At 31.7% G+C, this 15,730-nt stretch overlaps 1 protein-coding gene across 3 annotated transcripts in view; it reads right to left on the bottom strand.

The window, feature by feature from the left end:
- Positions 1–15,222, bottom strand: part of LOC148616259 (neuroligin-4, X-linked-like) — a 105,544-nt gene extending 90,322 nt beyond the window's left edge. For 2 of the 3 annotated variants that reach the window (XM_088583136.1, XM_088583129.1), the window contains exon 1: positions 2,689–4,625. In XM_088583136.1, coding sequence (XP_088439262.1) covers positions 2,689–3,133 — 445 coding nt within the window. In that variant the 5' untranslated portion in view covers positions 3,134–4,625. Of the gene's footprint in view, positions 1–2,688; positions 4,626–14,804 lie in introns of those variants that run through there. The other variant, XM_088583135.1, reaches the window with a different exon arrangement.
- Between the last annotated feature and the right edge of the window lie 508 nt (positions 15,223–15,730).

The raw sequence follows: 15,730 nt of genomic DNA on the forward strand, positions 1-15,730 counted from the left end.
TATCGAACATATGCAGTTTGAGCAAGTATGGACACACTATTCAAACTTGATTCAAACTTTGAATTTCGATTTTGATTTGATAATTGACACAGGATAAGAATTTGAACTAAATTGAAGCAATAACTAATTGTTCTCTTATTGCTAAATGGCTGAAGTCAAAACCTACAAAATCAATCCATACCTTCCTTTTTGGGTACGACACTCGCTCGTAGTACAATTCCTATTTCATTCCCGTTTATTCAAATTATTATCAAAATATATAAAAAATAACCAAAAGAAAAAAACATTTTTCTTGCCCCTTTGTTGTCGCTTATTCTTACTTGGCTGAAGTCTCAACTCCCCAAAAAAAACAATGCCACACCTTGTATTAATGAGTATTTTTATGAGATCCATTCATTTTTAGTCAAGTTATTGTCCAAACATAAAGAAAATGCTTGTTTAATACCCTTTTTGATTCCATATTTCTACAAGGATCACGCCTTAACCCCCAAAGTCAAACCCAGCCTTCTTTTTATGGTATGGCACCTAGTTATACATTTTCAATGCGATCCATTATTAAATAGTCAAGTTATGGTCTGAACCTGAGCAGAAAACATGTTTCTATACAAAATATGTGTACAGATTACAGGCGTGATAGTAACGGATCAACAATTTATTCGTCTAGAATGGCGATGTTGGTATATTGCCACTAAGAAAGGGAAGGTTTACATTTTTTTTCTGTAAAATAGGGAAGTTAAAATGGTCATGTTTGCCATATTTCGATTTGATATTTGGAAAGAAAAAGACACACTATTCATTCCAAGCGGTATACCGAATGTCTGTTGAGAATAAAGCCGTAAACTTTGGATGTGATTAGTCATCTTTTTAAAGACAAATTATGTTGAAAGAGACTTATACTGGTTGTGCCTTAAATCGCCATTAAACTAAGCTCTTTTTGCTAGTTTCCATAAAATCGGCATGAACGGTCCTGTATCTTAAGGGAATGTACACACATTTTATTTTGACTGATGATTAAGAAATTGCAATCAAAATGAAATAGTGAGAGATTATGGTGACATGTCCCTAGACCTACACTTTCAAATTTGTACTATATCATCCCTACGTATTGATTTTAAATTTCAATGGCAGCCATGTTAGATTTCCATACAAAATGTGCCTCAAAACATTAGATGGGTGTCCTTATTTTTGTTGGAAATGATGTTATTTTTATAGGAAAAAAAAAAAACAAAAAAGACAAAACAAAAAAAACAAAAACAAAACCAAAAACAAAAAAAATAAAAATAAAAAAAAAACAAAAATCAAAAACAAAACAAAACAAACCAAACCAAAAAACAAAACCAAAAACTAAAAAAAACAAAAAAAACAAGAAGCAATTTTGTTTCTTTCGTTGACAAAATTAGTAGCGTAGATTATATCCATGATGCGTTAGGAATGAAGTTCATTCACAACACAAATACGTTTACTTAAGCTAAAATCATTTTATAACTAATTTTCGCAGTCTTATTCACTAATGCTTATTAGTTAACGCGTTAATGTTTTAATTAGACACGGAGTTATTTAATGCTTTTGGGCAAGTAACAAATTCTTATAAATTTCCTGACTCTAATTAGAAGGATACAGATTATCACAAAGGATAGTGAAATGTAGTATTTCCGTTAAGAGCTCTATGTCCTATGTTGTACTTACACGCCTGTGTAATTCATGTGTATTTTTAAAGAAATGTCATTTAAACATATTTTTCATAAACCGCGGATTTGTTAAGTCTCAATTGTGTTTTGTATATATATTTAATGAAACAATTAATAGTCATCTTGCATTCCTCCTCTATCCTTATTCAACAATCCAAATTCCTTGAATGGTAGGCTTTATGCCAACGTTTACAAAATAGATACGGACACGTTGTGGCTCTTTTATCACAAGCACCAACGCTTAAGCACTAACAGAATGTCAAGCATCCACCAAATCATAAACAAGATAATTATTAAAGATCAAAGGTTCCCTTGCACTTAGCATCATGTGTTAAACGGGTGTTATACAATCAGAACAATGTGGATACTACACCTTTTTCACTTAATACAAAGGAATTTATTACAAGACTTTACTTAGTGAGTACTGTTTTATTCAACTGTCAATGCAGAAACTTCTTTTGTAATTAAAGTCGAAGAATTATATACTGTGTGTTTCTAAAGAAGATAGTCCCTCTTTTCAAGTACGAAATTCGCAGAACCACTTATTACAATTGTAAGCTTTGATTATATCAAAATAATGATAAACAGTTACAGAACAAAAACATGTTGTCAAACGTGCATTCCAACTTCTGAAGTATTGTCAGAAAATCGTTTTAAATAGCATGATAGAACAAACTCTGTTACGTATAAATCTGGTACATTTTCCAGTTGAGTACTTATGGTCAAATATTCTATTATGTCCGATATGTCGAAAAAAAGTAAAGCAGCTGCTGACATTGAACACCTATCGATTTCTTAGACACAGGAAAGTACTTATTAGATTTACCTCATTCACTTTTTTTAAAGGTTTCATTGCAAATTATTGTCCATACAAATACACTATAGAAAACTTTTATTTGGCTCTATTCATAAACTGACTTCATAAAGAAATAAAATTATTCCTATTAAACATGCACAATGATTTTTTTTTCAAAATAGTAAACGAAAATAAAAATTATACCTGGTATTGGTGAATATATATTCAGACTGAGACAATCATCTGTCTGAGCTCCTGGTTGTTTAGATATTCTAAGATATTCCTGTATCATTGATGTCGTTTCTTTGCCATGGAATTTCCGTGGATCTTCAAAAGGTTGTGGACATACGCCTTTAAATGACGAACTGTCAATAAAATCTACCTTTCTGTTAGGAATAGGATCAGAAGGCGGATGGAAAGTGAACAAGATATTCCTTTTCAGGGAACCATAATCTACTCCTAGAAATGCTTCTACATTTTTCAGGCGTATACTTGAAGAAAAACTTACAGTAACTCCACGAACGACACCTGATTTCACGGTTATTTTTCTTTGTCCCCAACTCTTTTTGTCTATTACACAATGACGTTCATGAAGAAAAATAAATAACGAGAAAACGAAGAGATAGAGATGTGCTCCAGTAGGTGACATACTGCTAGTTTGGAGTAATAATTACATTGCAAGTTCCGCTGCGAGTATATTTAAAAAAAATGCATTTAGGTATTTGAGATTTCTTCAAGAAACAATAATTATACGATGGCGCACTCTGCAACACATTCATATGTTTAAACAATATCGCCGCTTCACTGCAATTAATATGAAAATTCATGAAATTAAGTCCAATCTGAAACTTCCAATTAAATAAACATGTTAATTAACACACGAAATAAGAACCGTAATAAAATACAAGCTAGTCTATTTTTGTCAAAAGTCCATTAGTTTTGAAACCGCGAAAATCAAGGCTTTCAAATAGAAAATTTAGAGTAAAAATTTTCACTGGATGAAATCCTATTCAGAAATGGGATCTGCGTTATTTGATAATAAAGTCAGTGTATAATCCATTTGGAACATTGCTTCATTTAATTTGACTATAAATCAAAGTGCTGAACAACAACAAAGATTTCCGCAAAAAGCATACATCTATTCGTTTATCCTAATTGGTATAGTAGATCATATTAAGTAACTCCCGATGAGGCTGATAACGTAATTTACTTCGTGATTCCGAAGGAGCTCTACTAGTTAGTCTCCAATTCCCAACGTAGCCCTGGATCAGAATGGTTTCCTGTCGGTTGGAAATAAACGAAGCTGACTGGGATGTTTAATATCTCATTGCTAAAATGTTCATTAAATCAAGTACTGTCTGATTACTGAACTACCATCTTCAATCGTGCGTCACCATCTGTCGAAAGGTATCATTTAACCTCATTTATTTTTGTTTTCCACCAAGTTAATTCTTAATCGCTAATTACAACCCTTTAGAATAGAGTAATTTCACTTCTGTGTTTCAATTGCAGGGAGAAGCATTTCACGGGTCATTTATTTAACTGAGAGGCTTTATGGTAAATGTGCATGCCATTCTCTCCTATCAACGAGGACATGCTATTTTAATTCCAGAGTAGTACAGATTGTTTAGAAGCGCTTTTTTGTGACTATATTACTAGTCTGCCATTCAATAGTTTAAAGGCACACAGATATATGTATCGCAAATCAAATAAATACCACAAACGTGGACATGCTTATATCGGTCTTGATTAAATTACGTCACCGCAGTATGATCATCATTTTTTTCTTCTCGTATAAGTTTGAATGAACTCCACACCATAAGTTCCTGTTCAGTACAAATCAACTGTCATTTTATCCTTTCATAAAATCTGTTCTGGTAGACTTATGTTCTATTAACACACTAAAAAACGTATGTCTGTTTTGACTCTATCTGATAAGTATCCGAAAGACAGTCGAGCAACACCAAGCTTTGATCCTTCGACTCCTATCGGAAATTCTGCATTCTGTGTGATAAATACGTTATGACCAGACACTTGTCTCAGACTCATTAAGGACTGACTTAAACATCAGCAGTAACATCATATTGTTATCAAAGCCAATAAAGAATATTCAATTTAACATGAAATCCTCGAGCTGTGAAATATATGCCAGCATGAGAGTTATTACTTTGAATATGAATGAATTTTGGTGTCGCTCAAGTAGCTGATTAACAAGTTTAGCGAGAGAGTAGTGGTATTGGATTGGTATACTATAGATTAAGAGGAAGATGGGTTTAGCTTCAACTTAATTTGTTGTGTCGTTAGTATAATACAGATGTGATATCAAGTATCATTTGTCCATAATTAGTGCAGGAGAAAGTAATGTTTGGTTTGGATCTCTGGTTTGCTTAGCAAGTTTGTGTTACATTGTGTAGTTAGTATAATAATTAAAGTAATTAACAAACGTATATTAGGTAAGCATTTTATAAAAAAAGGTTAATGTGACATGTATAGGTGAATTTAATTTAGGATATTTACTTATTTGTAAATTGTTTTTTTTAATTATTAGTTAAATGAAATACACCAATTAATGATTGTTTACCAAAACTCATAACCATTACGAGTTGCACTGTGTTTTTTAATTAGTTCAAATAAAAACCAAATTAGATTCATAAATGATATACTATTTCTTGATTTTTGCTTGTTTTAGGGTTATCAAAAATACAAAGGCATTTACTCTTCTACTCAAACAATCTCTTTGACACACACATTACAGGGATAAAGAGTGGCTTGAAACCTGTAAAAGCAACATCACTTCAATAAATTGCTTAAAAATTGTATGTTTATGTCAGTTGCTTTCTCTGAATAATTGATGACACCACAGCAGAATTTTGACGTTTGATATATCACCCATCACTGTAATTTAGCTTCTTTTTCGGCAGATCTAATCAATCTGAAAACTACTTCATGTTATCACAATATCTTCATAATGTAATGCTGATATTTCTTCCCTGTTATAATAACGTGTTTCATAACCTTATTCAACAGTCTTTGTTTCGACCAGACAAGAAATATAAAAGTTTCTGAGAGTAATACAGTATGCTTAAAAAGGTGTCCATATTTTAAAATAAAAACTGTTTCTTATTCATGTAGACAGGAAACCTAATTTATCAAAAAGGGTTAATTTAGATTTCATGTAGTCTACCGGCATTTGACTCAAGAAAGTTACAAACGAATGGGATGCGTAACCATTTATATTGATATTTTTAAACCAATATTAAAAAAAGCACATGTTTTTGATAGAAAAAATAGTACAAATTTGAATGTTAACAAGATATATTAATATGTCAAAGAAAGTTAAATGAACACCAAAGAGATAGACTTTTACCATCGGCACATCTTACACGAGAGCATATACTATTTTGTGGTTACTGCATTTTATACGCAGTGTTCGTGAATGAATACAACAATAATTTATTTCTCTCTTTGCAATTGAATATAAATCTTCAAATCTTTTCTCGGTTTTGTCTGTTAAACTTTTGTGTGGCATCAATCAATCGCTCTAATTACCCGATAAGAATGACAAAATCTCGTTTTATTTCGTTCTGAGAATAGTAAACTGTCAGTAACTAATTACAAGTCTTGCATAAAGTAGTTTACCATCCTTAGGCATCCGTAAGGAAACAATTTTAATCCTTGAATTAGTTGAAGAGATTATTGCATTAACAATTGCCAGTTTTGTAACAATTCCAGGATTACCCAATATTACACAGATATTTTAGAGATTTAACATGTTTTCTCATTAGCAATATCTTTTTCGAACATCTGATAACCAAGAAAAGAATCGCTATTTACTCTCCGCCCACTCCTATCTGAACAAAAGCAGTGTCAAGACAATGATAATAGAAGATATCATCACGATTTACACGATGTAACATCATATAACATTAAGCAGAAGCGGAATAACTCAAATTCGTTGTAAAGATTAATCAATTTGGATATTACATCTCTAAAATGGTTAATAAATATGAACTGTTACATTTTCTAACTGCTCTGTGCAATTAAACATTATGGTAAAAAGGTCTAGCATTTGGTATTGTTATATCTAATTCAATGGTAATTTTTATAAATCTTATTATTATTTTTATTAAAAGTCCCTGTTCATCTATATAGTTTTATGATGATAAAGGGAACAATCTTGTAATATCAGTAGCTTCCAAATAAAGAATTTGAAATCATACAAAATGCAAGTCTTAAAAATACATGACGAAATTGTGTATGAATTTCTATGGAATATTGTAGCGTTTTGGGTATGGTCACTCAAAAATGTTTATTTACTGATTCACTGATATAAATAATAATCAGTCCTACAATAAAAAAATAAAGTGTCCGACAAAAAAATGTAAGGACCTTTCTTTAAATGTAACAGGAGTTCATAGTAGTAGTAAGGTTAATAAGCAGGTCACTTCGCCATGTAAATCAGTGGGCGTGCATCTAAACAAGATAGTCCACTGGGGTGCATACGGGTACGGATGAAACTCACAGGTCAGGTTTAAATAGCGTATATAGAAAATGCACGGTATGGTTCCTTGGTCTCTGAATCCTTGCCAATCCTCTACTGTTGTCGATGTACACCTTATTTATATGAAACTCTGGTGGTGTGCTGGCGTACGATTGATTGGCCGAGTTAACAATCTCACGATTACAAGGCCTCACACTTCGAAGCACTTCAGGTATTCAGATAAATGGCATTGAGTGTAAATAAACTAAGTGACTACTACTATAAAAGGGATAAAGGGCCTTAACACATTTAGTAAGTACAAGAGTAACAATAAATCCCTTAACACTAGCATATTAAGAAATATGAGGCGTCAAGAAATAGGTATCGGGTCGAACTTAAGCAGGGTATGGAAAACAGTGAGGACGAACGATGCCCTTAACAACTGTCCCACAATAGCATAACATATAATAAATACAATATACAACAATAAATAAATGTCTATATCAATGTATTAGCTGACAGTAATTATCAATGACATGAATAGCGGAGAAAATATGAATGATTACATGCCAGCCTGCAATAGCTAGTGTACACAGTAACAACCTAATCCTAAAACGTTACAATATCACTATTATAATTATCTTTTATTACCTTTTATTATCTACAATTTAACATCTTCACCTCTATACTTAAGTGCCGGTTGTTTTAAGAGTAATCAAGGGAAACAAGATTCGAGGGGAAATCAAAAGAATGTAATCCAGGGCCAAATAGTAGACATGGAAAACAAACAAATACAACAAGGAACATTAAATAAAAAATAATAATACATACAACGTAACAAAGCAAATGACCAACTCGGACCACACCAAAAGCTGGGAATATGGATAAGCTGAACCGGCAGGGTAAGCGTCATCTGCTTTTCTAGAAACACCCGCCGAATTGTTCATAAAAAGTCAAGTCCAGGGTAGACGAAAAAGGAAAGGAAAATTATGATACGTTGAACAAATCAGTTTTCAAGGTGCAGATGGATACACCGTAACGATCCACGAGTTTATGATGACGACCGTAAACCTATTGTAGTGATGACTTCAATCTTGTAGCAACATAACCCTGTTCCAAAAGCCTAATTGAAAGAAGTCTAGTGCGAAACAAACAGTCTGCGTAGTTACAGCAAGCTCTGGCATGAGGTATGAGTTATGATATGAAAACTCCATGCACAGGTGCTGAAGGGATTTTGCCACAGATAAAAGGAAAACTGAAAATACTGAATAAAAAGTTTTCACCTTTTTTCGTATAGTTTTGTCAATGATTTCCCTTCACACTCGATCTTTAAATTTAGTTCAAGATATGAAACTGACTTCACAGCGTCTGTAGTATACTCTATCTCAAGTTCTTTGGGGGTAGATGCGATGTTTTAAATCCCCGAAACTAGGATTTTTGAACGGTAGTACGTCATCCATATATCAGAAACTGAAGATAAAGGATCTAGCCAAACGATGTTCTTTCTTCCGGATAAGATCGATCGAAAATTCCAGCATTTAAAAACAAAAACATCTTCTTCGGTATATTTTGAAGATGATCAAGTAGTGGGTGAAACATGGTATAAAAACATTTTTGAATTTGATTATTTGCACGATCAGGACCAAGGAAAAAGACAAGATTATCCATATTATTTTGGTAAATTGAGCTATAATTTTACTGAAATGCACTAAAAATAACCATTTTAAGGGCCGATAACTCTGTCATGAATCTAACATTCTTTTGAAAAAAATTCGTACGAAATCATGTGATGCAGATATCTAATAGTTGTCTTTCCAAGTAGAACAATCATCTGTTAGTGAATATATTTTGTCAGATTGGCGGATTTTTGACATGCATGTTACTGATATTTCCCATTTTGCACGAAGACTAGCATTTAAATTGTACGGAATGGAGAGAGTTTGTCATATCAAGTTGCTCAGTCGGGATTAAAATGTTTTGCAATTTTGCTGGTTTGATTTAGTAAATTGAATTGCACTGTTGATATTCATTTTTATTTATCATTATGAGCAATTCCCTATAGAACAAAAGGTCTGAATTGGATTCTACATTATTGTCGTTCTAATCTGAAAGATTGTATCTTTGAGTAAAAATGACTTTAAATTCGAGGATATCAGTACAAACATGCTTTAATTATTTAAATGAACAGAATCAGTAATATCAATTAAAATTTAATTGTCATCACTAGTGATGTGGATCATGTTCTATCAGTCATCGTTACTAGTTTGTATATTAAAGCATTTATTTAAAATATACATATGGCAAAACGTGTCACGAATATACGAACGGAATTACTTGGTACCTACAACGGTTTTGTCAAATCTTTCTTTTCTCCTTTTTATTGTCAAGGTACCTTAAATTCGTAAGTTTTTCCCCTTTCATATCAACAATTTTGTCGACTTTTTACTTGACTGTAACTTCATGGAATGATTTTGTTTGTTTGTTTTGGCTTTCTGAAGCTTTAATCATACCAAACAAGTAAGCAAACGAAATTAAAGTTACCCCGGTAAATCGTATATAAAAAATATTAACATTCTTTCTGAGATCAAATATCTCTGCCTGTTTGTGAGAACTTCATACAGTAAAATGTCCAAGTAACTTGGGCAAGGTCTGATGATGCATGAGTTCAGAAATGAAATATCAATTTAAGGTAGTAAACAGAATATTATTACATACAGACAGATAACGGACATTCACCTTAATTTCCTTAAACCTTATTGATCAAACTTTGCAAATGTTTGTATAATAGTTAAGATAGTTAAGTGTACGTAAGTTAAATAAGTATTTCACCAGCCACCAAAACATAGATGTCTACCTGAAGACAGTACATTCATACTCCCCCCCAAAAAAAAGAGAAAAACTGTAGACCATATCCACTTATTCATTAATGAACTCGCGAAAAGGTTTGTCACCATAAAGAAAACTTTACTGTATCCATATTAATATGGTTACATTGGTTACAATGCTGCTTTATGTCTGACATGAAAGAAAATGTAAGCTGGTTTTTTTTGTAAAATTGTTCGGCAATTTAGTAGCGAGTCCAATTATCAGTTTTTCTCAATTTCAAAAAAATATAAAACGACATTTTTACCATAACCATATTGTAATTATAACGGGTAAGTGAGTATTGAATGCTTCAAATGAATAAAACATGAGAAATGAGTGCAATGGAATAGCTTTGATATATAGCTATTTAATGAGTACTGGTTGTCACTTCCGAAACTATCATTACTAGTGCTAATACTAAAACTAATACTTTTAATAGCTGTTGAATACTATATAACTCACTCAGGACATTTTCTGGTTTTGAGAAGAAACAGAAAAAAGTAGTAACCTATGTTTTCCTTTTAAGCATGCTTAAAATAGAAATCAGTACATACGACAGTCGGTTACTATTTCACTGAGTATGTTTTTAGAGGATTATACAGACAAATCTATAATGCATAAAGAATAGATAAATGTTAATATATCATATTTACGAGAATAATTATTAACACACCTTTAGTTGAATTAAGATGTTTATTGCCTTCTTAACAAAAATCAAAGTTTTTATTGGTGGCGAGACTTATGTTTATTTTTTTTTAGTACATTTTGTATATTGTCATGTTAAGATGTATATACTGTAGATTATAATCGTTACTTATTGTAGAACAACCACTTTGACAAGTATCTTCCGTTGTGTTTTTAGTTTGATAATCTAAACCAAATGTAAAAAGACAACCTTTATACTTTCGATTAAAACATTTATCTTAACATTTCATCAGTTATCAATTTTAATGGGGCACTTACATCATTCGCGATCAAAACTTTAAAATTTATTTCACTCGATGTGAGAAATTCCATCATAAAATCGTTATCATCGTAGATTCTATAGTTATTTTAATAGAAAGATGGGTTTATAAACGTTATATATTTGAGTAGATAGATGGTTTTGTAAACGTTAGATATTTCAGTATATAGATGGTTTTGTAAACGTCAGGTATTTCAGTAAATAGTTTGTATTGTATACGTTAGTTATTTCAGTAAATAGATGGTTTTGTAGACGTTTGTTATTTTAGAAAAAAAATGGTTTAGTGAATGTTAGATATTTCAGTAGATAAATGCTTTTGTTGAACGTTAGATATTTTAGTAGATAGATCGTTTTGTGTACGATAGGTATTTCAGTAGATGAATGGTTTTTGTGAACGTAAGATATTCCAGGAGATAAATGGTTTTGTAGACATTAGATATTTCAGAAGATGGATGGTTTGTGAATGTTAGAAATTTCACTAGATAAATGGTTTTGTAGATGTTAGATATTTTAGTGAATAGGTTTTGTTGACGTAAGACATTTCAGTTGGTAGATGGTTTTGAAGACGTTAGATATTTCATTAGATGGATAGTATTGTGAACGTTAGAGTCCGGTCATTTCAATAGATAGATAGTTTTGTAGACAATACATATTTCAGTAGATGGATAGGTATTTGACAATATATTAGAGACCTTGACTGGGCCTTTTAGAGCTTGTTGGACTAAAGATGTTGGAGATATTATGGTGACCTCAGAAGGTATCAACTGTCATATGCTGGTGCTTTTGATGCCTTTTCATTGTAGAAAACAGGTATTTTTCAATTAAAAAGTTGCTTGTAGACGTTAGATATTTGGATATTAATTAGTGGTTTAGCAGGGCGCAAGGAAGGAATTTGTTAATTAAGAGGGTAGTTCAAGGGCATTTCTGAGACCTTGTTTAAGGTTATATTTGTAGCAAAAAAGTATTAGAAAAACTAAACGGTCATTAAAAACCGACTGTGAAGTCAGGTGCTTTGGATGCAGTATTTGTGTTTTACACACAAGAAAAAAAGTGTTTTTTTTTGTTTCTGATATCTTTAAATATAAATGAATCAAATAAATCATCATACGTAGAAATGATAAGTTTCAAATCCTTTACTATTTGTATGTGTATTGAATAAAAATGTATTGACAATATGTCTAAATTAATGATGATATAATACAGTCCAAATATAATTCAGACGTCAAATACTTAGTATGTAAAAGCCTTAATAGGCATTTTAATAGACAGCATCTGACTGTTTAACTGATCTCAGTCGTATTATTGTATTATCCAATGCTCCATTTGCCATTATAATTTATCATTTAAGCATTAGATGAGGCGCACTGCCAATAAAACAATAAAATCATGCAAGCATTCACTTGAACACGCCATATTTAATATAGTATTGCTGTTATTCTGGAATTGGAAGATTTTCTTAAATTAGGGCAGTTGTAATATCATAGCTCTATTTAGTTTAATTATTTATGTGAACTAAGTATATATGGTTAAAGATAAAACATGGTATCAGTAAAGTATAAAGTATGGAGATACTTGATCGGTGTCCAATTATTATCTTGATTTAACAGATCAGATAGGGAAAGTATTTTCCATATCATATTGAAGAAAAATCGTAATGAGGTATACATTTCTGGTTTATAGAATTCTGCTATAATAGATAGAAAACATATATTAGAACAAGGAAACAAGTGATATAAACATATCATACGGAATACAAAAGGTATCTCTGACATCATGATAAAGACAAGTTTTATCATTTTATAGAGATATATGACTCCTGTTTTGTAGAGCAAGAACTATCATTGGAATCATAAATGCTACTCCAGGAAATGTAAAAACAAGGATAACAAGGAATGAAAAGTATCCTTATAATTACAGAAATTATTTCCGTGCTCCATTATTAGAGAAAATTGAATAAAAAGACTCTTTCTTTGGTTTTATCTTCGGAGATAGTCAAAAGCTTCTTGTCAAGTAGCTGCATACACAGAAAAAAATGTCAATGCAAAATGTATTGGCTTTTCGGTGGATGTGCATGGATTTATTTAGCTAGATCATAAACATTTAACAATGCAGCATAGAAAAATAAGAAATCATGTATATCAAGTATCTTAAAACAAGAGTAGGCATGGTGAATATGTCAAAGAGACAACGACTTCACCAAGATAAGACTGTCAGCCCAAGACCACTAATTGGTCTTAAAAGAACGACGAGGAAACTCTCGAGGAATTTAGCCCAAGTGTTTTATGGCATTTGCATTTTGTGATGTTACAAATGTCGATAAAACATCATTGCGAGGTTATAGAGAAGTCTGACTACTTAAACTGGCAGATACAATTGGGACCATGGTCCGTAAGCAGTGGTTTCGACCAAGTTTTTTGTTTTCATTTTCATTATACCATTATGAATTTATGCCCTTCAAAGTAAGACGGTATAAATAACATACGTGCATAGTATGCATTTTCTACTGCCCTACTGTCTGATGAAACACTTCTTAACTTTAATTAATTTTGGTAAAGCTTGGCATCATTTCTGCCTGTAAATGGGCTATTTCGTCGTTCTATTGGTTGCTCTCATTATTTAACATACATAAATTTCTTTATTTCATTATGACCATCCTTCACTCAATGGGTTGTTTTTTTTTTCAATTTGTAATTTCATTATTGTGTGATAAGTAATTGTTTGATTATTTTCAATGAAAGACAGATAAGATTGTGTCGTTTAGTGTGTACCAACCCCCGTATTGAAGGAATGATTGTGTCCTTCTATGGTTCTTCTACAGTATTGCGCCAAAGGTAATATTTTGTAGCCAAAATAGTATATTTTGAGCCAAATGCGCATTGGGTGCACATCAGCGACACACTGTTGGGCACTGATGTTATTGTCTCATAGGATTGTTAATCATGTATCAAAGTTTTCAGAGTGAGTTCATGTAAAATATTTCTTTTATTTGAAAAGATATCGTTTTGTTTCGCAGTTGTTGCTTTCAAGAACTGCCGTTTCAAATAGAATATGAACTACTTTACTTCTAAACTTTAAATGGAGTGACGTGTATAAAAAGAAACTGTTATCTGATAGTTTATCCATTTCTGCCGAATCAATCTATTTTAAAAAGAATTCTTTACTATGACAGATTACAAAACAGTCTAACAGAAAATCACAAGTGAATTGTTTGAAAAACTTCATCCCTTAATATTAAACAAAACACGACTAAAATGCAAAAATATCTCCAGATTCCATTAGATATCTAACATAAAATCAATATTTTCATCAAATTATTTATATTTAGTGGTTATGTTCTCGACCTTTGTGTTAATCTTCTTCCACTGCTATAGACATTTACTGATCAACAGATATTATTGCAAAGCCAACTAACTGATTTGGACACAGTCAGATGTGGCTACGATATTGTCACGTATAACATTACATGAGCGTGTCCAAAATAATCTAACAAGACCGAATCTGTTTTAACTAAGCAGTAATTGATTTACATATGTCTTTCTAGACTGAAATCACTTTATCTTGCTTTTAAAGTTATATAAGAAATGACGAAAATGCCTGATGGCTAGTTCAGATTCATCATTAGGAGGCAAATCAATAATTATTGTTATATTGGTGTTTTAAACTCATCTCTCTTGGGTGGGACATTATAGGAATTAAAATGGCAAAAAAGTTTGATTCGATTTTAAATTGTTACATGTACTTTTCAAAGCATTTCATTATGCTAAAACTACCTTTATTCAAGTACTATAAGCATTGTTATAAGAAAAAAATACTTGCAAATTGGTAATTTTGGGCAAAAGATTGTATTATATATAAAAGTTTTAGTTTCAATTTGATGCTGTTCCAGTATAATTCAGTGATACATTTATTTGATAAGTATAAAAACTAAGTATACTTTTAATGTAAATCATAGATTTGATTTTATAATAAAATCACTGCTCAAAATTCAGTGAGTAGGTGGGGCGGACTTACCTGTAATGGGAACAAATAAATTCATCGAGAGACAATCTTCTCCTTGCCTTAATACGTAAGGTTCTAAACTCCTCAAACGATTTTTATACGTGGACGTTTTATTTACACTTCCAGAGCGAGTACTATGAAAGGGTTGGTAACATGTGAACAGAAAAAATCCGCCAGTCAAGAGTTTAGTTTTTTTCCAGGTGTCTTCAAACTTAAATGGATTATCAAATCTGTTTAACACAGCACCATACCTGAACCCTCGAAACACTTCTATTGTTGGCAGTCCCTGATTACGAAAAGGGAACAGCATTCCTGAAACAGGTCCATTTTTAGTATCGACGACACGATGTTTACAATTATACTCATTTACACAGTATAAGAAAATCAGAATCCTGACTATCAAATGTCGAGACATTGTTGACATCGCCACAATAAATAAGAAAATGTTGTTAAATCCTTGTAGACTATTACTGAAATGAAGTATTGGAATTATATAGAAATAATAAATCTGAAACTGGAATGTTTGTTCTATTATTTCTCGAGAATCATGATTCTGAAGTATTATTCTATATAGAATCAATAATTGTTTCTGATTCTACTGCTGACTTATACCTAATCACACAGCGTTCTGATAAAAGCAAGATTAACTTTGCACTATTTTCAATTTTTATCCGTATTTAGTTCACTCAATTTGTCTACAGTAATTCCCCATGACATCTAGATCCCATAAGGTCGATGTTTTATGGCATTAGTTTCCAGTATTGTGCCAAACACAGATTGAAGCACTTATCATATTTCGATTTCTTTTACAAATTCATAACTGATGCATTTTACTGAATGCCTAAAATAGGAAATAAAATGAAAATATCGTTAAAACAAGAAGTTGCATAATGGTATGTGCTGTATTAATCACCAGACATGTCAATACATTTGATATC

This window comes from Perna viridis, chromosome 5 (assembly GCF_037379345.1).
Source record: "Perna viridis isolate PV_CMFRI_1.1 ecotype Kerala chromosome 5, ASM3737934v1, whole genome shotgun sequence".
Lineage (NCBI taxonomy): Eukaryota > Metazoa > Mollusca > Bivalvia > Mytilida > Mytilidae > Perna > Perna viridis.